Source organism: Grammomys surdaster, unplaced genomic scaffold, assembly GCF_004785775.1.
Source record: "Grammomys surdaster isolate TR1022 unplaced genomic scaffold, NIH_TR_1.0 126059, whole genome shotgun sequence".
Lineage (NCBI taxonomy): Eukaryota > Metazoa > Chordata > Mammalia > Rodentia > Muridae > Grammomys > Grammomys surdaster.
In genome coordinates, this window is record NW_021620869.1 from 1,617,546 (window position 1) to 1,639,730 (window position 22,185).

The 22,185-nt window shown below is 45.3% G+C and overlaps 2 protein-coding genes across 2 annotated transcripts in view; one reads left to right on the forward strand and one right to left on the reverse strand.

Moving 5' to 3' along the window:
* Positions 1-9,193, reverse strand: part of Atg4b (autophagy related 4B cysteine peptidase) — a 30,673-nt gene extending 21,480 nt beyond the window's left edge. Inside the window, exon 1 of the mRNA XM_028755309.1 lies at positions 9,044-9,193. Coding sequence (XP_028611142.1) covers positions 9,044-9,053 — 10 coding nt within the window. The 5' untranslated portion in view covers positions 9,054-9,193. The remainder of the gene's footprint in view (positions 1-9,043) is intronic.
* A 354-nt stretch (positions 9,194-9,547) lies between these two features.
* The window catches only part of Thap4 (THAP domain containing 4), a 46,732-nt gene continuing 34,094 nt past the window's right edge, over positions 9,548-22,185 (forward strand). Inside the window, exons 1-2 of the mRNA XM_028755365.1 lie at positions 9,548-9,657; positions 12,730-13,868. Coding sequence (XP_028611198.1) covers positions 9,581-9,657; positions 12,730-13,868 — 1,216 coding nt within the window. The 5' untranslated portion in view covers positions 9,548-9,580. The remainder of the gene's footprint in view (positions 9,658-12,729; positions 13,869-22,185) is intronic.

A 22,185-nucleotide genomic window follows, 5' to 3' on the forward strand; every position in this document is an offset into this window, starting at 1 on the left:
AGCACACTTTCACATGGCTAGCCTGCTCCAAACCTTGAAATGAAGTGTGTAAAGAAATCCATTCTGGGGCTGGAGAGATGGCTCAATGGTTAACAGCACCAACTGCTCTTCCAGAGGTCCTGAGTTCAATTCCCAGCAGCCACATGGTGGCTCACAACCATCTATAATGGGGTCTGATGCCCTCTTCTGGTGTGTCTGAAGACAGTGACAGTGTATTCACATATATAAAATAAATAAATCTTTAAAAAAAAAGAAAAAAGAAAAATCTATTCTGCTTATAAATGAAAACGAAACAATGTACAGAAATATCAAAGCAAATGTGTGAGTTTCTTCACCAAAAGAGATTCTAACACAATAAACTTTCCTCAAGAAAAACATACAGTCCTGATGTTGGGGCAGAGACAGGTGGGTATCTGAGTTCCAGGCCAGCCAGGCATACACAATAAGACTCTGTCTAAGATAGGATAGAAAAGAAAACAAGTCCACGTGCACATACACAAACAAACAAACACACACACACACACACACACACACACACACACGGGGGGGGGGGGGGGGGCAGTTGCAACTGACTCCTAACTGCATTTAGAGCAGAAGGTGGCTATGCTACCTTTGACCTTTCACCTTGGAGAATTGGCACTTAAGGCTCCATGGCCTCAAAGATTTCAATTAGCATCCTTTTGTTGTTGCAGGCATCCCACTAGTTTAGAAGACAGGAAGAAAAGAGATGCTACCATTCCCACAATACTGCACCTTGCCTGGGCATACCCATAGTGTCAAGTGAAACAAACAAACAAGCACATGACTGAGGTGACATTCACAAAGCATCATCCAGGCAAAGCAGATGCAGAAGAGCCACTCCTGACCTTCTGGGTCTACTTTAAGTGAAAAAGGTAGAACCTTTTCAAACTCAGGCTCTAATGATGACTGAGATTTAGAGACAGCCCATACGTGGAGCCATACAGCAACATGCCACACTTCTCTAAGCTTCAGTCATCCCACTTAAGAAATGGCACCACATGCTCTGTCCAAGGGGATGAAAACCCACAAGTGCAAACTCTAAGCTCAAAATCACTAACACGTGTTCAACAGAAGAGGTCTCTGAGCACCAACTGACCTCCACACTTCTCCAGAGGTTCCAGAGGTTCTTTAGTCCAACTGCAATGTCGTTACAGTCTCTTTATAACCCAACAAACATTTACAAAGCGTCATGAATGGCTCCTGAGACAGAGAGGTAAACCTTAAAGAGAAAACAGTTTGCAAACCCCCAAGCAACTAGTTAAATTTGCCATTAGATTACATGCAAAAGAAATAAGGTGTCTAAAGACCCTCTGTCCTAAGAAACTTATTTGGTCAAGCAGCCTAGGTGTCTGACTTCCCCACACTCTTATTGGAACTTCTGTGATCACAACTGCAAGAAAAAAATGAAAAGTGTTTTATAATATGACACTTTAGTACTATGATTTAATAGTTTATCTGACAGTCAGAAAAACAGGAAATTATGCTCAATGAATGTAACTAACCTTTTTACTTAACCACAAATTACACTGTCATTCAAGCAGGAGGAATCACAAAAAACATGCAGCCCTAGATCTCTTTTAAAGATTCCAGCAATATTTTGTTTGCATTACATTCTTACATTTTTTAAGCTAAGAATGATGGCCCAGGCCTGTACTTCCAATACTTGAGAGTCTGAAGGAGGAGGATCATGAGTTTGAGGTCAGCTTGGGATATACAGCAAGTCTCTAGAAGGATTCATTTCCTTTGAAAAAGTCTCATGATTAAGATAATGGTTTTCAGGGGCTGGAGCAATGGCTCAGCTGAGAGTACTGACTGCTCTTCCAGAGGTCCTGAGTTCAATTCCCAGCAATCACATGGTAGCTCACAACCATCTGTAATGAGATCTGATGCTCCCTTCTGGTGTCTCTGAAGACAGCTACAGTGTACTCACATGCATTCAATAAATAAATCTTTAAAAAAAAAAAAAAAAAGATAATGGTTTTCGGGGCTGGAGAGATGGCTTAAGATAAGAGCACTGACTGCTCTTCCAGAGGTCTTGAGTTCAATTCCCAGCAACCACATGGTGGCTCACAACCATCTGCAATGGGATCCAATGCCTTCTTCTGTCTGATGTGTCTGAAGACAGCTACAGCTTACTCATATAATTTTTTTTAAAGATCCATAGAGCTTGAATCATTGCAAAAAAAAATGATAATGGTTTTCATGTAGAAGAAATTAAACTTTTTAGCTGCCACAAAGCTAGAAAGCTCCATGTTAGTGTACTTTAGTATACATACTAGACAGAATGTCTTCATCAAAATCCAGTGCTATGAGGTTGGGGACATAGCTCAGTTAGGAGAATGCTTACATAGTTTACAGAAAGCCTTCAGTTTGATCTCTAGTGCCACATTAACTGGGTTTATTGGTGAACCATTTATAATCCTGGCCTGTAATTTGACAGAAGGATAAGTTCAAAGTTAGCTTCCATGAACTCAAACAGAAGTATTTTAAACTTGGGGATATCTGTATGTAGCTATGACCCAAACACAATTATGAAGCTTATTTAGGTTTCATCTACACACTCCATACACAGCAGGAGATCATTTTTAAAAAGTGTGTGTGTGTGTGTGTGTGTACATGCATGCACATGTGTCAGTGCCTGCAGAGGCCAGAAGAAGGCATCAGATCTGAAGCTTCAGTTACAGAAGGCTGGGTGCCGGGAACTGACATCAAGTTCTCTTAACTGCTAAGCCATCTCTCCAGCCCCTGAAAGTAATTTCAGAAAATTCTTTTAATGTGATATTGGTTTTTAAAAATCTGATTTTTTTCTCCTGTTTTTATAGTATTGGAGCCTGAATTTGGTGCCTCACATGCTAAGTAAAAATTCTATCACTGAGGTACATCTCTATCCCTTATTTCACTCTTTATTTTGAGGGGGAAAAAAGATTAGCTCATGCTAGCTAGTTTTCAGGGGTATCTGAACCAAGTACCAGGACTGAAGAGGGTTGTTGGGGTTTGTCTGGTGCTGCTATGTAATCAAATGCTAACCACTAGCCCCCTAGATCTTGTGGCAGTCCCAAGGAACACATACTCAGGGATACCAAAGATGTTATGTAAATTTTGCTCACCAGTTTTTTCTGACTGGTTTAATAACAGTGACTTACAGCCACTTACTGGAGAGAATAGAGGTAGGTAGGGTTTCAGTTATCAGGCTGGGGGTTGAAGGGAGGGAGGGAGAGACAGACAGAGACAGTGATAGAGAACGAGAGAAAAGGAGTAAGAAGACAGGAGAGGGGGAGATCCATTAGATGGACCAGGGGCACATGGCCCAGAGAAGTAGACCCTCAGGATAGATAGATGGAGCAGAAAAAACTGAGTGAGCAAGTAGGGGGTGCAGCTGGGAAATAAGCAGTCTAGATAGCATAGAGAAATAGTTTAGGGGTCATCGCTCAGTATTTATGCTACAACTGATTGAATAAATTGATGGGACTCTGACTCAATTATTAGAAGGCTGGCCAGGTCATAATAATAACTAATAGCGTTAATAAATACGATACAACAAGCTAGTCTTAAACTCATTTTGCAGCCAAAGCTGGCCTTGAACTTATGATCCTCCTATGTTGGGATAATCTTTTTATACACTTGTGAAGGTGTGTCTCTGTCCTTCTTCACCTGCATAAGTATTTTCTGATTGGTCTAATAAAAAGCTGAATGGCCAATAGCTGGGGCAGGAGAGGATAGGCATGTCTTCCACGCAGAGATAGGAACTCTGGGAAAGAATCAGGCATCGTAGATTCAAGGAGGGATTAGGTACCAGGGTTTCATGCATTTCAGGTTGGTCTAGAACTCCCTATGTAATCAAGGATGACCTGGAACTGCCTGCCAGCACCCCTAGGAAAGTGCACTGAATGCTAGGGATTAACCAAAGGCTCTGTGAATAGTAGGCAAACACTCTACCAACTAATCTACACCCCACATGCACCAATGCCCTCTCCCCTTTTTGGGGGGATGGAACTCAAGGTTTTGTGCATGCTAGGAAGGCACTCTACCACTGAGCTACATCCTCTTGTGGGACTTTTGACATGAGCTCAGGTAGTTTTTCCATACATAGCATCCATCAGGTTAGCAGTTACTGAGCATTTTGGATACTGGATTTGCATTAGGTATCTCAATCTGTGGAAGAGGGATAGGTAAGTCATTAATTTAAATTCCATGGGACTACATACACAGGTGTACAGAGACCAGTGGCTGCTGCATTTCACTTTTATGTAGATGCTAAGGATCCAAACTCAGACTCTTGTGCTTGTTCAGTAAGTACTCTACTGATTGACCCATTCCCCTTATCACCGACACTTCTTTCAGCCAGGAGCATGTTTGTGTACACAGTGCTGGGACAGAGGTGGAGAGGCAAACCAAACCACTTGGGCCTTCCACTTCCCTATATTAGCAGACGTGGGCTCCCTCCTGGCCTCTGTTTATTTCCTATTTACATGCAGACCCTGGACAATTTTATCTGATAACAGCTTTCTGCTTATCTTTAGTATAAAGCTATTCCTTTAGCTCCAAGACTATGTAACTAATGGCCCCTTAATAATGCTATTTAGTCTCAGGCAGTGATGGCGCACACCTTTAATCCCAGCACTTGGGAGGCAGAGGCAGGCAGATTTCTGAGTTCGAGCCCAGCCTAGTCTACAGAGTGAGTTCCAGGACAGCCCGGGCTACAAAGAGAAACCCTGTCTCCAAAAAAAAAAAAAAGTAATAATGCTATTTGGTCATCTAACAAGGACTTCTGTAGTGAGACCTCTGGTTTCTTTAAAAACATATAACTATTATAAAAATATTTTTTCATTAACCCAAGGTGTGGAATACGGGGCTGCTTCAGATTGTCTATAGTAGCTATGATTTGCCTCGTGCTCTGGCAGAACATGGTTTTGCCACTGCAGGTAATTTCTACAATTGTGTAACACTTGGAATTCTAGGAACTTTTCAGAGGGTAGATAAATGCTCGGGCCCCAGAGAGGCATGGTGAGTTGTTGGTTGCTGTGGTTGGTCTAAGTTTGTTAAGTAGTCGTGTGCAAAGAAACAATGGGAAGAAATTAGATATCCTGATGGTAAAGATCAAACTCACCCCCAAAAAACTCCTACTCAGCAGGAAGTAGTCTAATGAAAACGTTACCCCTTTTCCGCCCCGACTTTATTCAGGGAGCTCCTCCCTTCCCCCACCCCATCCTTTCTCCTCTCCTATATAGTGTTGGGGGTTGAAAGGGTGGAAGAAAAGAGATAGAGGAGGGTGAAAGATGAACTCACAAAGTAGCAAAGACTAGCCACACACCTCACACTCAGCAAAACCAAATCAAGTCTCTACCAAGTATGTCCTCTCCATCCAATTTCCTTAGCTTGTACAGTTAAAACCCAGTGCCATTTTCAAGCCCTCTTAACTTCCAACTTGTAAATAAAATCTGGTGTCTTGACCTTCACCACACATCTGGAATCTAAGATCCACCAAGTCTACAGCATCTCTCTACATGTCTTACTGACGAAGGCCCTTACCTCATCTTGCTTCAGATTCCTCCCTCTTCAGTACACTCTCAACAGGAAAGTCAGAACAAGGCCAGCAAGATGGTTAAGCTATTGCCTGACACCTGAGCTCAATTGCACATGGTGGAGGAGGGCTTTATCCTCTGACCTCCACTTCTATGTTACAGCATGTGTGCATGGGTACCAACACACACACACACACACACACACACACACCTGCTCAGTAAGAGGGAAATCATGCCTGGAACTGGAAACCTATAGCCATCTACCTGGCTGGGGCTAATATCACCATGGGTCTTGGAGAACCTACAGTGGTTACTTTACTACACCAGCATAATTCCTAACTACAACCCAAATATTTGCCCATATATCCACAAGTGTAGATCTCAGTTCTCAACAAGTGAATCTCTCTTTGCAACACATGGCAACTGTTACAGAACAAACTGACCAGAATGCAGAGCGCCATGTGGTGCTCATCCCAGCTGTCACATCCTCAACACAGCTCCTGCACTGAAGCTCAGGGACTCTAGGGAAAGGTGGGGCTGAAAACTCTAAGAGTCAGAAGAATGGGAAGTTTGCTGTAAGATCACATCTCTTAGAATATCAGAGAAGCGACCCAGAATCCACTTAGCATAGTTGCTAAACAAGACCTGAACAAGGACACACCAACAGGCATGTTGAGGAGGAGGAACTCTCTCTCATGGGGGCCCAACCTGAGAAAAAGAACTACAGTCATCTAAGGAATGCTGAGAGCAAGAGAAAGAGTCTTCCGTCATGGAAGAGCACACCAGTGTCAAACAGTCTCCCTGAAATCATGCACAAGCAAATAACAATATACAGACTAAGCAGGTTTTATTTATATACTAAGGAATACAGGCACACACACAGAGTGCAAGGAGGAAATATATGGGGGAGGCTGGAAGAAGAAAAGGGAAAGGGAGAATGATGTAATTATATTTTAATCTCAAAAGATAAATACAATTTATATAAAAAATGTTTTTTAAAAAAATCCAGAGCAAGTCTATTAAATTTCACATACTCATCTCAAAACCTTCCAAGGAATCGTACTCAGAATAAACTTGTGAGTCCTCACAGTGACCCAGCAAGGATCCATGATTGACCTAAATAACCTTTCACCATCTTTGCACTTAAACAAAAAAAAACAAACAAACCTAAACTGGGGGGGGGGGGGGGTGGGGGGGGCACATGCCTTTAATCCCAGTACTCTGAGCCAGGGAAAGCAGATCTCTGAGTTCAAGTTCAAGGCCAGCCCAGTCTAGAGAGTAAGTTCCAAGACAGCCAGAGCTACACAGAAAACCTGCCTCCAAAAACCAAATAGTGTAGGCATATGTCTCATGTGGGTGTGTGCATGTGAGTGCGATGCCTTAGGCGCTGGGTCCCCTGGACCAGAGTAACAGGGATTATGGCTACCTAACATAGGTACTAGGAACCGAACTAGGGTCTTCCAGAAGACCAGCAAGTTACTTCTTTAACCACTGAGCATCTCTCCAGTCCTATAGCTCACTCAAACCCGGGGGGCATGAACCTCCATGCCGCTTTATTTTTGGTTTAGTCTTGACAAGAATGTACTTTCAGAGAGCAAATGGTAGGTGTACCTAAGACAGTGTGGAGGGAGAGAGGGAAGGGGGAAATAATGAATTATCTAAAAAATTTTGAAAATCTTACCCCTCCTGCTACAGTTCCAGTCCCTATAACCTGGCACACATCACTCTCACATATACGCACCACCCAGCCCTATCTATATACTTTTGGGCTCCTGTAGAGAACATCAGGAGCCTCAGACAGCAGTTCTTTTCTTTTGTCCATTTTTCTAGTCCAATGTCTAGATTACAACTCCTGACACTCAATAACAAATGTAGTTTATAAAAAGATCAAGTTAAGTGGAGCATGATGGCTCACACTGTTTAAGCCCAGCACTTAGAAGGCAGAGGCATCTCTGTAAATTCAAGGCCAGCCTGGTCTATATTCTGAATTCTAGGACAGTGAGGGCTTTTCAGAGAAACCCTGCTGAGAAAGAGGGGGGAGGGGGGAGAGAGAATGAACAGTATACACAATTATAAGAACAACCAGAAGCAATATTACAAGGGTGGCCAGGGATCAGAGAGTAGATCATAAAAGACCATCCAGAATTATATCAGGAGAAAAATTGCACCATCATACTGTAAAAAAAAAAAATGTGTTTTTATCAGCATTAACACAAGTCTTCAAACACAGATGTCTTTTGAGTTTGACTTTACAGCAGCACTCAATGCTGGAGGCAGGTAGTGTGCCTTTAACTGCAGCACTGGGGACGTACAAGCAGGCAAGTGTATTTCTTGAGTCTTGGGTCGGCATGGTTTACACATCTGAGTTCAAGATCAGAGAAGACTAAACAGTGAGGCCCTGTCTTTTAAAAGAGCAGGGGAGAGGATAATTAAATAATCCAATGTATTATTCCATTCCATACTTCCAGCAAGCACTGTGGGGTGGCAGCTTCAGTTATTCATTCTAAAAAAAAATTAACTTCACAAAATAAACACCTGGCTCATGCATCTTGGCTCATCAAGGTTCCTGCTTCCTCCAGCTACTTAAAAACACTGAAGAGACAGATGCTACAAACTATTGAAATGTGTGTTAACTGCAGGCATTACTCCCAAGTAAGAGTCAACATCTATAATACTGCTGTCAGAAGAAAAATATCAAAAGCAACGCCATTCAAGACAGGTACAATGAAATCAGCTAGCAGGACTCCTTCACAAAGGAGTGGGCTCTTGAAGGCAAGGTCGCTATTTAAAAAAACAAAACAAAACAAAAACCGAAAACGCTAGAGCTGCTGAGGGAATGAAAGAGAGAACCTCTGTTGGGGAGTGGTTGAGTATTTTTAGGGCTATGAACTAACAACGTATTTGACAGACTTGCATCTCCCAAGACATTTTGCCAATATAAACAAAGAACTGTATGTACTCTCCAGCTTCGGAAGCAAGAGTCAATTTTTAAAAAGCTAAAAAAACAAACCCACCCACACTTAACCCAGTATTAGGACCCCAAGAAGTCAAAGTAGGAACTGATTGATCCGCTGTCAGAACAGGAGCCTGGATCACCTATACAGGTTATTGAACTTCAAAGACAAAAGATGTGCATGTTGTGGTTGCTGGGCCATCAGCCAACAACTTGACAGAAGTTAAAGAGGTCGGCTCCTTCCCTGGGCAGGGTAAGGCCTAGCTCCGCGGCGCACGGGTCCACCCCGGAGCACCAGGGTGCTCGCGTCCTGATACGTCCCTCAGACTCCCTGCCCTCACGCCCGCAGCCACGAGCTCACAGGCTGGGACGCTCCCCAAGGGCCTCGGCTAGGCGCCGGAGGCCGCGGTGCTGACGAGTGGCCCCGCGAACCCGGTACGGAGCGCGGCGGAGAGGCGCGGCCCGCCCAGCCCAAAACACCGGCCTCCGCCCCAACGGGAGGCCACGGGAGCCCGCCCGCGACAGGGCAAGCGCCCGCCCTCCTTACCTGCGTCCATCTTCCCTGTCCGGCCGCCGACTGACCGTGCTGTCGCTCCGACGGACTACTGCGCGACACAGCGACGGGAAGCCGAGGTAGCCAAGCGCGGCGCAGCGGAAGCGCGGGCGTCGCCATCTCGCCGTACGGCGGTGGGAACGCGGGGGCGGGGCCTCGGCGCGTGTGGTTCCTAACCGGACCCAACCGCCCCGCCCCCGCCCCGCCCCCTCCCCCGCCCCGCGCCGCTACTTCGGAGCGCCCCGGAGCCGGCCCGAGCGGCGCTCCTCCGGCGCCGCCATCTTTCCGTACAGACAGCCACCCGCGCATGTCTCGGTACGGACTCACCGCCCGCTGCGGCCGCGACGCTGGCGCCGTGGCCGGGCAGCCCGAGCGCAGCGTGGTGCGGGCGGCAGCGCGCAGCCATCTTGCCGTACGGCTCGGCCGCGGCCCACGTCCCGAGCTGTGTCGCCGCGCTCCCTCGGGGCGGGTCGGGCCAGCGGGCGGGCGGCAAGGATCGGAGCCTGGCGGCGCTCACGACCGAGGCCCGCAATGGTGATCTGCTGCGCGGCCGTGAACTGTTCCAACAGACAGGGCAAGGGCGAGAAACGCGCTGTCTCCTTCCACAGGTACGCGGCCCGCCTCCGGGTCCGCCACGCCCCCGCCCTGGCCGGGCCCGCGGGGAAACTGAGGCCGCGCGGCGGGCCGAGCTCGGGGGACCGGGAGTGGGGGGCCGGCTGGCCGGGTGTAACTGTGGGAGGTGGACAGGTCGTGGAGCTTTGTGACCTTGGCTCGGACCGCCGGCTTTGCGGACCAGCACGGCCATGCCTCGGGCAGAGCGGCCGGAGGCCCCCGCCGCCACCTCCACCAACGGGCGTCGCAATGATTTGGGCTGGCCCTGCCAATTTCAGAAGTATTCTGCAAGGGCGCATTCTCAGTTTAAGCATGCTCTTTGGTTTCGAGCAGTTCTCCACTCTTGCCTCGGCGGGGCAAGCCCGCCTGGAGGTGTGTGGCAGGAGTGCGGCCCGGCGCACGCAGCTCTACTTCCTGCATCCATAGCCCTCATCGCTCTCCTACGGGGTCCTGCGGCCCAGGCACTGACACTCATCACCTCCCGCATCCTGCACTCTGGCAGAGGCCCGGGGGATGACTGTGGAAAGGGCTTTCCGGAGGGTTCTCGGGTAGCCCTTGTTTTGGGCCGCGCCTTCCCAAGGCTTTCAAGACGACTCATTTCAGTTGGTCCTTTCCTGCGATTTCCAACAGGAGAGAACAGCGAGCGAAGGGACTCTGCCTTAGAAGTCACTTAGCACATCCTGCCAACTTGGTGTTAAAATTTAAAGATGGGAATGGCATGTGTCTGACTGTTGAAAGTTTAGAGGATTACATTGAGTCTCGAGTCCATACGACCTGGTTCAAAACAAAACCTAGTAACGTCAAACAATCTTACAAATCAACCAGAATGTTTCTGTAACCATTTCATTTAGAACTCGTCCCAGAAGTTTTGTTAACAGTTTTTGAAAACGAGGCAGTGTTGCAAGGACTGATGTTGGCTTCCCCATGTTCTAACATAGTATGTGGGTAAAATTGTGCCCAAATTGAGACCTGGGGAACTCCAGAAATCTAGATCACGTTGCTTACAACGTCCAGATCCATCCTATTAGGAGCAGTCTTGATCCACAGCAGGTTCCTCGAAGCTGGAAGAGCTCAGGTGGAGCTTTTAACCACTTGCGTATGTAGCCTACCATATGTAGTCAGTTTGGTCTTACAGATCTTGCCTTCATAAGTGACCATTAAATAGCTTCGTTAGATGAAGGAAGACGTTACTAACTATGTTACTGAACATCTACTTTTTTCCAATTTTCCTCTTATGACATAAAATACTACATAAAAATTACCATTTTTGTTGGGGTGTTTGGGTGTGTCTGTGTTGAGACAAGGTCTCATTGAATTGCCTTGCTGGCCTACATCTCATTGTTATAGTCAGCTGGCCTCAAACTTGTGAAAGTCCTCCGTCCTCTGCCTTCCAAGTGCAGGGAAATACAGGCATGAGCTACCATGTGACCACGAACAACTGTTTTTTTGTTTTTTGTTTTTGTTTTTTTTTCTTTTGAGTCAAGGTCTCTCTCCATAGCCCTGACTGTTCTGGAATTCACTTGTAAACCAGACTGGCCTTGAACTCAGAAATCTGCCCGCCTCTGCCTCCCAAGTGCTGGGATTAAAGGTTTACGATACCACCCTAACCTATGACTGGCTCACTCAGTATAGCTTCCCAAAAGTTTACCTAGGCTCCTAAAGAAAGGTTTGCTGCCTACTAAGAGAAATCCCTAGGCGAGGCGTACAAGGCACTCTTATCAGGAAGCTGAACTCCCTGCTCTTTTGTTTGCCTTGAGACAGAAATCTCAGCAGAGACTGACCTCGTATGTAGCTAAGGATGGCACTGAACCCTGCCTGCTAGGCTATAGCTAGGCAGATGTTAAACTTGTGATCCTCCTGCCTCAGGGTAACTGCTATCACAGTTGTACACCATTATGTCTGGCTAAAGCTTTTGGGTCTTTATGCTAAAGCTGTTTCCTATACCCTTAGCTACTTGAGCCTCAGCTGTGGTTGGTAGTTAGCTGGGCCTTTAGATCTCTCCTGGTTTCTTGCTCCCAGCTATATTGCCTGGCAGGAAGAAACATACTTTTCAGGTATCAGATGATTTGGTCAGTGGTCCACTTGTGAAAGCTATTTCTTGTTGTCTGGATTCTACCTCCTGTCTCTGAGTATTCTTTGTGCCCAGGGTCATTTGCCATACCTATGAGTAATATCTATAACCCTAATGGACTTTCTATGCCCACCCTTGCTCTGAATAAGGATGCAGAGACTTACTATATTTATTATAGGCTTTCTCAGTTATTATAACCCAACCACATGGGCCCAGCCTACATCCCGCCACGTGACCCAGTACCTGTCCATCTTACTGTCATCCTGCCGTCTGATTCTTCATCTGTGTCAGGATGGGACTCAGATTCCTACCTGAGACTCTGCATTTCAGCCCGGAAGTTCCACCTTAACTTTCCAGCCAAGCTATTGGCTGTTCAGGTCTTTATTTGACCAGCCAGAAGGTTATGGAGATTAATGTTTACAAAATACTAAGGCAGGGCATGCTTCATAATAAAGACTGTACCAAAGTCAGGCCTGTAATCTGATCTTTGTCAGCACAGAAATTAGCATTTTAGCTGGGTGGTGGTGGTGGTGGTGGTTGTGGCGGCAGCGCACGCCTTTAATCCCAGCACTTGGGAGGCAGAGGCAGGCAGATTTCTGAGTTCGAGACCAGCCTGGTCTACAGAGTGAGTTCCAGGAAAGCCAGAGCTATACAGAGAAACCCTGTCTCAAAAAAACAAACAAACAAACAAATTAGCATTTTAATAATACAAAGATAATCTCTACACGTGCACAAAAACAATCACTCCAACAAATATCCTTCATTCCTCTATACCCTATAGATAGAATCAGTGTCCTAAAATATATATAGTTGGACTTTTTCATTTCCATTTTAGTAATGACCTACAAGCTGGTCCTGAAATCCTTACTAGGTTCTAAGCAAATAACATCAGTACAGGTTTGGCTGCTTTGGAAAAATACTTGACTTGCTTTTATTGATGATAGTTTTAGAAGAAAGCATCTCAATATTTCTAAGTACTTTGTCATTTGTCCTGCAGGTTTCCCTTAAAGGACTCCAAACGACTGATCCAGTGGCTAAAAGCTGTTCAGAGGGATAATTGGACCCCAACTAAGTATTCATTCCTCTGTAGTGAGCATTTTACCAAAGACAGCTTCTCCAAAAGGCTGGAGGACCAACATCGCCTGCTGAAGCCCACAGCTGTGCCCTCTATTTTCCACCTGTCGGAGAAGAAGAGGGGGCCTGGAGGACATGGCCATGCTAGGAGAAAGACCACAGGGGCTGTGAGGGGCCACACAAGTGCAGCAACAGGGAAAGGAACCATAGGTTCTTCACTGTCTTCAAGTGATAACTTGATGGCCAAGCCAGAGTCCCGAAAGTTGAAGCGAGCTTCTCCACAAGGTGATGCAGCCCCCAAGGCCACCCCAGGTGCTGTCAGCCAGGAGCAGGGTCAGTCTCTGGAAAGAACTCCAGGAGATGACCAGGCTGCCCCATTGACCGGAGGCCAGGAAGAGGCACAAGTGTCTGCTACAGAGGCTGACCACCAGAAGGCTTCTTCCTCTGCAGACGCAGGTGGAGCAGACAAGAGTGGCATTTCCATGGACGACTTCACACCCCCAGGATCTGGAGCGTGCAAGTTCATTGGCTCACTTCATTCATACAGTTTCTCCTCCAAGCACACTCGAGAGAGGCCATCTGTCCCTCGTGAGCCCATGGACCGAAAGAGGCTGAAGAAAGATATAGAGCCAAGGTGCAGTGGGAATAGCGTGGCTCAGAGTCCCCCAAGTTCCTCACTTACAGCAACTCCTCAAAAGGCTTCCCAGAGCCCCTCCGCTCCTCCAACTGATGTAACCCCCAAGCCAGCGGCAGAGGCTGTGCAGAGTGAGCATAGTGATGCCAGTCCCATGTCCATCAATGAGGTCATCCTGTCGGCCTCGGGGGCCTGCAAGCTCATCGACTCCCTGCACTCCTACTGCTTCTCGGCTCGGCAGAACAAGAGTCAGGTATGCTGCCTGCGGGAGCAGGTTGAAAAGAAGAATGGAGAGCTAAAGAGCCTTCGGCAGAGGGTCAGCCGATCTGACAGCCAGGTCCGCAAGCTGCGGGAGAAGCTGGATGAGCTGAGGAGAGCAAGTCTCCCCTACCTCCCCTACCTAAGCGGCCTGCTGCCCCCCAGCCACGGTCAGTACTTAGCCAAGATGCTCCGATGTCTTCCTTACCCGAACTAGGAGAGGTTTTCCTGCCGTGGGTCAGGTTTCTCTGGGCTACATATTTCCTGTGCTCTCAGTGTTCATAGTGCAGCAGCAGACCTTGTCAGAAGAGAAGGGCATGAAGATTTAAGCATTGCAAGTAGCCAGGTATGCTACTTTAACCCCAGTGCCCAGAAGGCAGAGAGGCAGGTGGATCTGTGAGTTCAAGGCCAGCTTGGTCCACAGTTCAAGTTCAGCTAAGGCTGGATGATGAGGCTCATGTCTCCACAAAGAAAAAGAGAGATTTTGATTTCTTTTGTTTTGTTTTGTTTTTGTTTGTTTTTTTGGTTTTTTTTGTTTTTTTTTTTGGTTTTTAGAGACAGGGTTTCTCTGTGCAGCCCTGGCTGTCCTGGAACTCACTCTGTAGACCAGGCTGGCCTCGAACTCAGAAATCCGCCTGCCTCTGCCTCCCAAGTGCTGTGATTACAGGCGTGAGCCACCACCGTCCGGCTAGAGATTTTGATTTCTGAGTATCTCTTAAGAGTAAGGACAGTGTGGATAGTGTTCAGTGCACATGGCAAACTTTTCTGACTGCATCCCCTTTATCTGTGTTGGTGTTTGCCAGTGTCAGTGTGATGGACCAACCTGGCTGCTAGAGCAAAAGCTTCAGGGTCTCCTGGACCTCAGTGGAGATAGTGAAGCCTGTGGTTTGTCAGTGATCCGGGAAGAGCAGCCTCAGTCACAAGCTGACCTAGGTGTACTGCTTTTGTAAATCTTATCCCTGATGTTGCTTTTGGTGTTCTTCTGCTGTGACTGCTAATCCAGAACTTTCTGAATGGCCCACAGTATCTACATTGTTTCCGTTTTCATTATTATTATATTGCTACTTTTCTCCTTGCTTTGGCTTTACTTCTGGCTTCTGCAAAGTTTCCTAACCTGAAGCCTGAGTCCCTTTCTCCCTGTGGCCCATTCTGAACTTGCTGTATACTACACTCATTGGTCACCAGTGTTTGGTCAAGTCAGCCTTGAGTCCTCTTTACTGCTGGAGCTATTTGAATCATGGTGATGGGCTCTGAAGTAGATTGGTTGGTAGAGGGGAGTTATGTTTTGGAGTTACTTTAGATTCTATTATTATGAGGTTAGTGCTATGCTGTCTTTAAGCCTGCTTTTTGAAATACTGAGATTTCATTGTGGCTGGCATTGTGGTTTGCACTTGGGTCATCAGACTTGTGGACAAGTGTCTACTTTTGACTTGGGTTCAGAAGTGTGTATACCCTCACTGGTTACATTGTTCTTTGCCTGAACTGAGACTGAAATCTCCCTGGTATGAGTCAGCAGATTGTTGCCTAACTCCTTGTACTCAGTCAGCTGATTTCTAGAAAGGTGAGGCACACTCTTACTGCAATTCCGGAGGTGCCTATTTCTTCCTATGTGTCTGTCAAGTTATTGGTTTTGATTAAGTCTTTTTACACAGGGTCTGACCATTTAGCCCAGGCTAGCCTTGAACTTGTAGTTATCCTCCAGCCTCAACCTCTCAAGTACTAGTATTATATACCTGCACCTCCACACTTGCCTGTGCGCCACCACACTTGGCTGTATCTGTCAACTTTTGCTTTTGACTTCAAAACCTTGTTCAATGTATACATTTTCCTGATCATTAACACAGCAAACCTTTCTCCCGTTTAAAGACCTCCTTTTTTGAGCTTCAGTCTGTTTGTTGCTCAGGCTTCATTCCAGTTTTCTGTTCTGCCTCAGCCTTGGGTTCCCTCAGTAATTGGAGTCTCAAGACTTAGTCACTGCTCCCAGTTCAAGGCTTTCCCTCCTTCCTCCTCCCTTTCTCCCTCCCTCTTACAGTGTAGCCAAGTCTGACCTTGAACTACTGATCCTCCTGCCTTACCCTTCCCCTCCCAAGTGCTGGAAAGATAGGCTTGGGCCACCAAACCCACCTGAATATTACTTCTCCACCCTCTTAATTTCATAGGTCTTTTAATTTTATAAATTTTTGTTTGGTTGGTTGGTTTTGGTTTTTCGAGACAGGGTTTCTCTGTGTAGCTCTGGCTGTCCTGGAACTCACTCTGTAAACCAGGCTGGCCTTGAACTCAGAAATTCACCTGCCTCTGTCTCCCAAGTGCTGGGACTAAAGGCGTGCGCCACCACCGCCTGGCAGTTTTATAAATTTTAATTGAACTTAAAAGTTGTTTTATGCTGGGCGGTGGTGGCGCACGCCTTTAGTCCCAGCACTTGGGAGACAGAGGCAGGTGAATTTCTTAGTTCGAGGCCAGCCTGGTCTACAGAGTGAGTTGCAGGACAGCCAGAGCTACACAGAGAAACCCTGTCTCGAAAAACCAAAAAAAAAAAAAAAAAAAGGTTGTTTTATAAAGGACTTTAATCTACTTATCATTATCAATAGGTTGAGAATTGTATTTTTAGCCGCTTCCTTTTTATTGTTAATATGAGTGCTTGGTTTTGTGGCTGGTCTCATACTACAGCTCTATCTGGCTTGGAGACCTCAAACTCAGCAGTCCTCAAGCTCAGCAGTCCTCCTGCTTTGACCTTAGAGCATTAGTGTTGCAAGTATGAGCCGCCACACCCAGTTTGTTACTTTGTTTTAAAAACAAACATTTAATTCTGGGTGTGGTGGTATACATGCCTTCAGGAAACAAGAAACAAGAAATTCAAGATTTCAACTGGGCTACATGAGACCCTGTCTCAGAAAGGAAGAAACAAAACAGAACTGTTTGTATATATGCATTCATCTTTCTGTGAATGTCTATAGTTGATCAGCTAATGTCTCCCTAGGTCAGATAGTCCAGGGTCTTGGTTTGTATTGCTTATTTTTTTGCATCTCCAAGTAACTATTATATATTTAGTCTTAAAATTATATTCTGCAGGTTACTTTATTCACCACTGAGTAAGTATCCAACTTTGTCCTTTTTGGAAATATCTAGTGGCTTTTATGTTTTGTTGTTGTTTTAATTCTTTGGGGTTGTTTTTTTAAAGGCATGCCCCACCGCCCAGCTAAGTTTATTTATTTTATTAATGGATCTATGTCTGCTGGTGTCAGCAGAGACCAGAACAGGGCATTGGATGGGGATTTGAACCATTATCCTGAAGAGCAGCAAGTGCTCCTAACCACCTAACCCTATCTCCAGCCTTTCTGTTTGATTTTGAGAAGATTCTCACTGCTTGCTCTGTAACTTGTTATATAGAGGTTTGCTAGCCTCCAACAGAGATCCACCATCCCTGCTTCCTGACTACTGAGATTAAAGGCACACGCCACCATGCTCAATGTCTGGTCATGTTTTTATTTTTGTTTTTTGAAGTTCATGCTCTAGTGCAGCTTTGACTGAGGGTCAGTTTGTGATTGACAGGAGTTTTGTTTTTTTATTTGGTTTCCCTTGAATTTAAAAGAACATTTCCGGTCTGATTTGAAGGAATTGCTCTGTATTTGTCTCTAATGCCAGTTAGACTTTAGTTAGCTTATACATGACTTGCTCCTTCTTACAGAATAGTAAGAGTTCCTTTGGCCTTGAGTATATAGAATGCCACCTCTTACATCTGGTGTGGATCTTGTCACACTTGTCTTGTGTGTTCTTTGACCTAAAAGCTCAGGTTTCAAGTGTGGAATGTTATTGTTTGTTCTGTCTTGGTGTGTATGAAAAGGATGTGTTGGTTTATACAGCATCACTCAGTGAAGTAGAGGATTGCCCTCTGCTGCGTAGGAACAGTGCCAAGAGCTACTGGGAAATAAAGAGGAAGGACTACAGTAGTCAGAGGTACTAGGCTGGAACCCAAGAAGGAAAAGAGTATCCAGGGCAGAAGACAAGAGCTAGGCCTGGACACTGAGAAGGATGGTCCCTCTTCCCCTACAGGAGCCAAGTCCTGGGACATAGGCTGCTGCGGTGGAATTGGGCTTAAGATGTATTCAGGTACCACCATGGGGCTTTGAAAAGGACCCATCCTTAAACTGGGGTATGAGATCTGAGAGTGTGAGGGACTGGCTGAGGGACACAGCTGGCTCTTTCCAGAAGAGCTTAGGAGGGCAAGGGGCTCTGGGCTGTGTGGGGAAAGGTGACTGTCCAGTTGTGATAGGGTGGAGGGGTGGAACTCAGTGGAGGGTAGTGTAGGAAAGGTGAGCAGTGATGCAGGATCAGGAACAGTGATCTCAAATAGTCAGTTAGCCTTGATGGGAGAGTCTGTGGACATGGCCTAAAGGGACATGGCCCTGGGGGAAAGCCCTGTTTTCCAGTGATGAGGACCCTCCAAGGCCCTAGGGAAGTATGAGGTTGAGATCTCAGCCTGGGAATGGGATGGCGGACAGGGGTCAAGTAGTCTCTGCCTGTGTCCCTTCTCTGTCAGTGAGGCCAGGCCTGGCTTGTGAGTCTGGAGGAAAGCAGGAGGTTCTGAGCAGGAGTTCTTGAGGACTCCACCTTGGACCCCTGGCCTGTCAGCACACTGCTGTTAGTCTCTTGCTCTGGCTGGTCTCTTCTCAGATGGATTCCTTTACTGGAGAAGGATTGCCTTGGTCACTTTTTAGTTTTAAATGAAGACTGAAGATGACTGTCCATATGTTTATTCATTACTTTTTATTGGCCAGTCTTTTTATTCGTGGCCCATAGGCGTGACTGCCCTCCAAAAGTGTGGTAGATTCTCCTCCTCAGACAGGATGCCTCTGGCCTCTCAGACCCTTACTTCACGTTGGTTCCCAGAATATGTGTGCTTTTCTGTGGCCTGTTAAGTAATGTTTTCTGTCATTGCCTGCTTGTCCTCCTGACTGCCACTGCTCGTCCTACTTTTAGAAGTTGTATTTATATTTATGGGGGGTTTACCCATGTGCCACAGTGCATGTGTGGAAATCAGAAGACAACTTTTGGGAGGCGATTCTCTGTCTACCTAGTTATTAAGGCAGAGTCTCTCTTGTTCTGCTGCACTGCGTACTCCAGGCTAGCTGACTGGAAGAGAGCTTTCAAGTGGTTCTCTCTTCTCCTTTAAGGGTGCTGGGATCAACAAGCCATCTTAATCCCAGCTCTCTACAAGTAGAGGCAGGTGGATCTCTGAGTTCCAAGCTAGCCAAGGCTTCATAATGAAACCCTGTCTCTAAAAACCAAACCAAAAAAAAGAGAGAAAAAGATGCTAAGATTACAGATGGGAATTACTAAATCCGGATTTCTTTGTGGGTCCTAGGGATTGAACTCGGGTTATCAGGCTTATACAAATATTTTATGCAGTGAACCATCTTATTGGCCCCTGAATTATCCACGTCCCCACCCCCTTTAAAATCCAAGTTCTTGATGGAATATTTGTCTCTGAATCAAGCACTTTTCAATAATTTCCTTTAGTTTGATCATTAATTCTTGTTTCAAACATGTATGTTATTTTTCTTTTATACACTGATTGTTTACATGTGTTTGTTTTCAAGATTTATTTATTTTTATGTAAATACACTGTTGCTGTCTTCAGACACACCAGAAAAGGGCATGAGATCCCATTACAGATGATTGTGAGCTACCAAGTGGTTGCTGGGAATTGAACTCAGGACCTCTGGAAGAGCAGTCAGTGCTTTTTACCACTGAGCCATCTCTCCAACCCCGTGTGTTTTAGTTTTACATTTATTTACTATACATTGGGAGCTTGGTATATTTGTGTCACATGACCCAAATATGGAGGTCAGAGGACAACTCAGTTCTCTTACTATATTCTCTGCCTACTTAGTTATTAAGGCAGGGTCTCTATTGTTCTGCCGTACTGCATACTTCAGGCTAGCTGACTGAAGAGATTCCAAGTGATTCTCTCATCTTCTTTAAGGGAACAGAGAATATAAGTCCTGAAAATTGAACAGGTCATCAGATTTGCCATCAAGTACCCTCAGTAGCCTTTGATTTTGTGTTTGTGACACAAAGTTAGGAGATATATATATACATATCTCCTAGAATGCCAGCAACACCTCCTGAGTGCTATATCACATGTCTGGTTTGCACTTTTTTTTAAGGTTTATCTTATGGATATGATGATTTTGCCTGCATGAATGTATATGCACCATGTGTCCAGTGTCCAATGAAGCCAGAAGAGGACATTCATTGGATCCCTAGGAACTGGAGTTATTATTATAAGCTACCATTGAACCATAGTCTATCTTAACCACTGACCCTACATACAGCCCAGATTTTTTTTTAATATGGGATGTTATGTATAACATAATGTTATGTATAACAGCCCATAGAGTGTCAAACAGGATTGACTTCACTGTCTACCTGTTCATCTCCCTTCTATTAAGGTATAGAATGGCTGTTTTTTAAGTCAGCTTCCTTCACTTAGCTCTGTGTGTATGTGTTCAGTTGTTTTTGTTTTTATGTGGGTTCTGGCCATCAAACTCTGGTTCTCATGCTTTCAAGGCAAGCATTTTACTGACTGATAAATCTCCAGCTCCTTAAAGATTTATGTATTTATACACACACACACACACACACACACACACACACACACACACACACACACGAGTGCTCTATCTGTTTGTACACCTGCAGGCCAGAAGAGGGCACTAGATCCCATTATAGATGGTCATGAACCACCATGTGGTTGCTGGGAACTGAACTCAGGACCTCTGGAAGAGCAGCCAATGCTCTTAACCACTAAGCCATCTCTCCAGCCATCTCTCTAGCCCCCTCCCAGGCCCATTTATTAAGTTGTTCTTTCCCTTTTGTTGAGTCTTATAAGTTCCTTGTGTAATTCAGATATGTCATTCATGAATTATGTGTTTTACAAAGATAGACCTTCTCCCAGTCTGGTCTGCCTGTTCCCTTAACAGCAGGCTTTGGCAGAGCAAAGGCTTGTTTCTTGTTGGTTGATTAAATGAGGTGCTTGTGATTAAACCAGTGGCTTTGCCTATGCCACACACATGCTGTCCCAATAGTGTTCCTAGCCATGGATAGTTTCAATTTTATTTTTAATTTATTTTATGTGTGTAGTGTTTTTGCCTGCATGTATGTCTGTGCATGCCTAATGCCCACCAGGGCCAAAGAGGTTATTGGATCACTTGGAGTTACAAAAGAACCTGCCTGGAAAATGGGGTCAGTGTTCCATATCCCCTATCTTTGATTTTGTCTCAGAAGTATGTCTGAAATGGTGACTGGAAATTCTACATTCTTGGCCTGGCAGGGTTCTTTGTCTCCAGTCCCACTACTTTGGTAGGTGTTTGCTAAGGACTGTTTCGTCCCCTTTCTTTGGAGGTCAGGGTCCAGGCATGAACTATCTGTTAAGTGCTGATTTTGAAAGTGTAAAATGGTCAGTCAAAGGCAGGCCGCTGTAGCGTAGTGTTAGGCCATGCTGACACTGGAGGGGTCCCTGGACTTTGAGGCCAGTCAATAAAAAGGATAGGTTCTCAGAATTGTTACTTTGGTTTTTATTCAGTTTATTTTGTTTTTTATCTTTGTTTTATTTTCTAACCCCCCCTCCCCCGGAAGGGAGTTCTCTTTGCTTATCTGAGCTGAGTGGGCTGCCAGGGCCCTGTTCATTCTTTCTTATCAGTTTCTTCCTATGTGGGTCATGCTTTTGGGATTACTTCTAAAAGCTCTTAACTAAATCAAGGTTACCTAGATTTTCTCTGTGTTGTTTCAGGGAGTTTTATAGCTTTGTATTTTCACATTTGGGTCTGTGGTTCATTATGAGGTAATTTTTCTACTACCGTAGACGTGGAAGTGGACTGCTCTGCCTCCTCTGCTTCAGTGTGGTGGCTACTGTAGATCCTTTACCTTCCACATAGTCTTTAGAATTTTGTCATTGTCTCCAGAACATCTGACGAGACTTTGACATGCCTAGTGTAACAATATTGCTTCTTCATTTTACTTAGATTTTATGTTATCAGTTACCTAGTTTGATACTTTCCCTCAAAACTTACACACATCTTTATGAAAATTAAGGTGGCTGAGCAGGTAAAGGGACTGTTGTTGCCAAGGGTGATGACATGAGTTTAGTCTCCAGGAACCACAAGGAGAAAGGAGAAAACAGACTTCCAAATATACACTTTGGCACACAGATGCCCACAGACATACATACATGTGCACAATAAATAAATAAATGTTACAGTTCATACATATGTATTTCACGTATATGTATTTCATTAGATTTATACCTAAATAGTCCCTTTTGATGCAAATATGAATTTTATTATAGGTTTAATTATAAAAATTCCAGTTGCTTATTGATAGCACATAGGAAAGTGGATACTTTTTATGTTAGCACTGTATCCTAAATTGTTGCTATAATTGCACATTAGCTCCACAAGTTTTTTGTAGATTCCCTGAGTTTCCTGT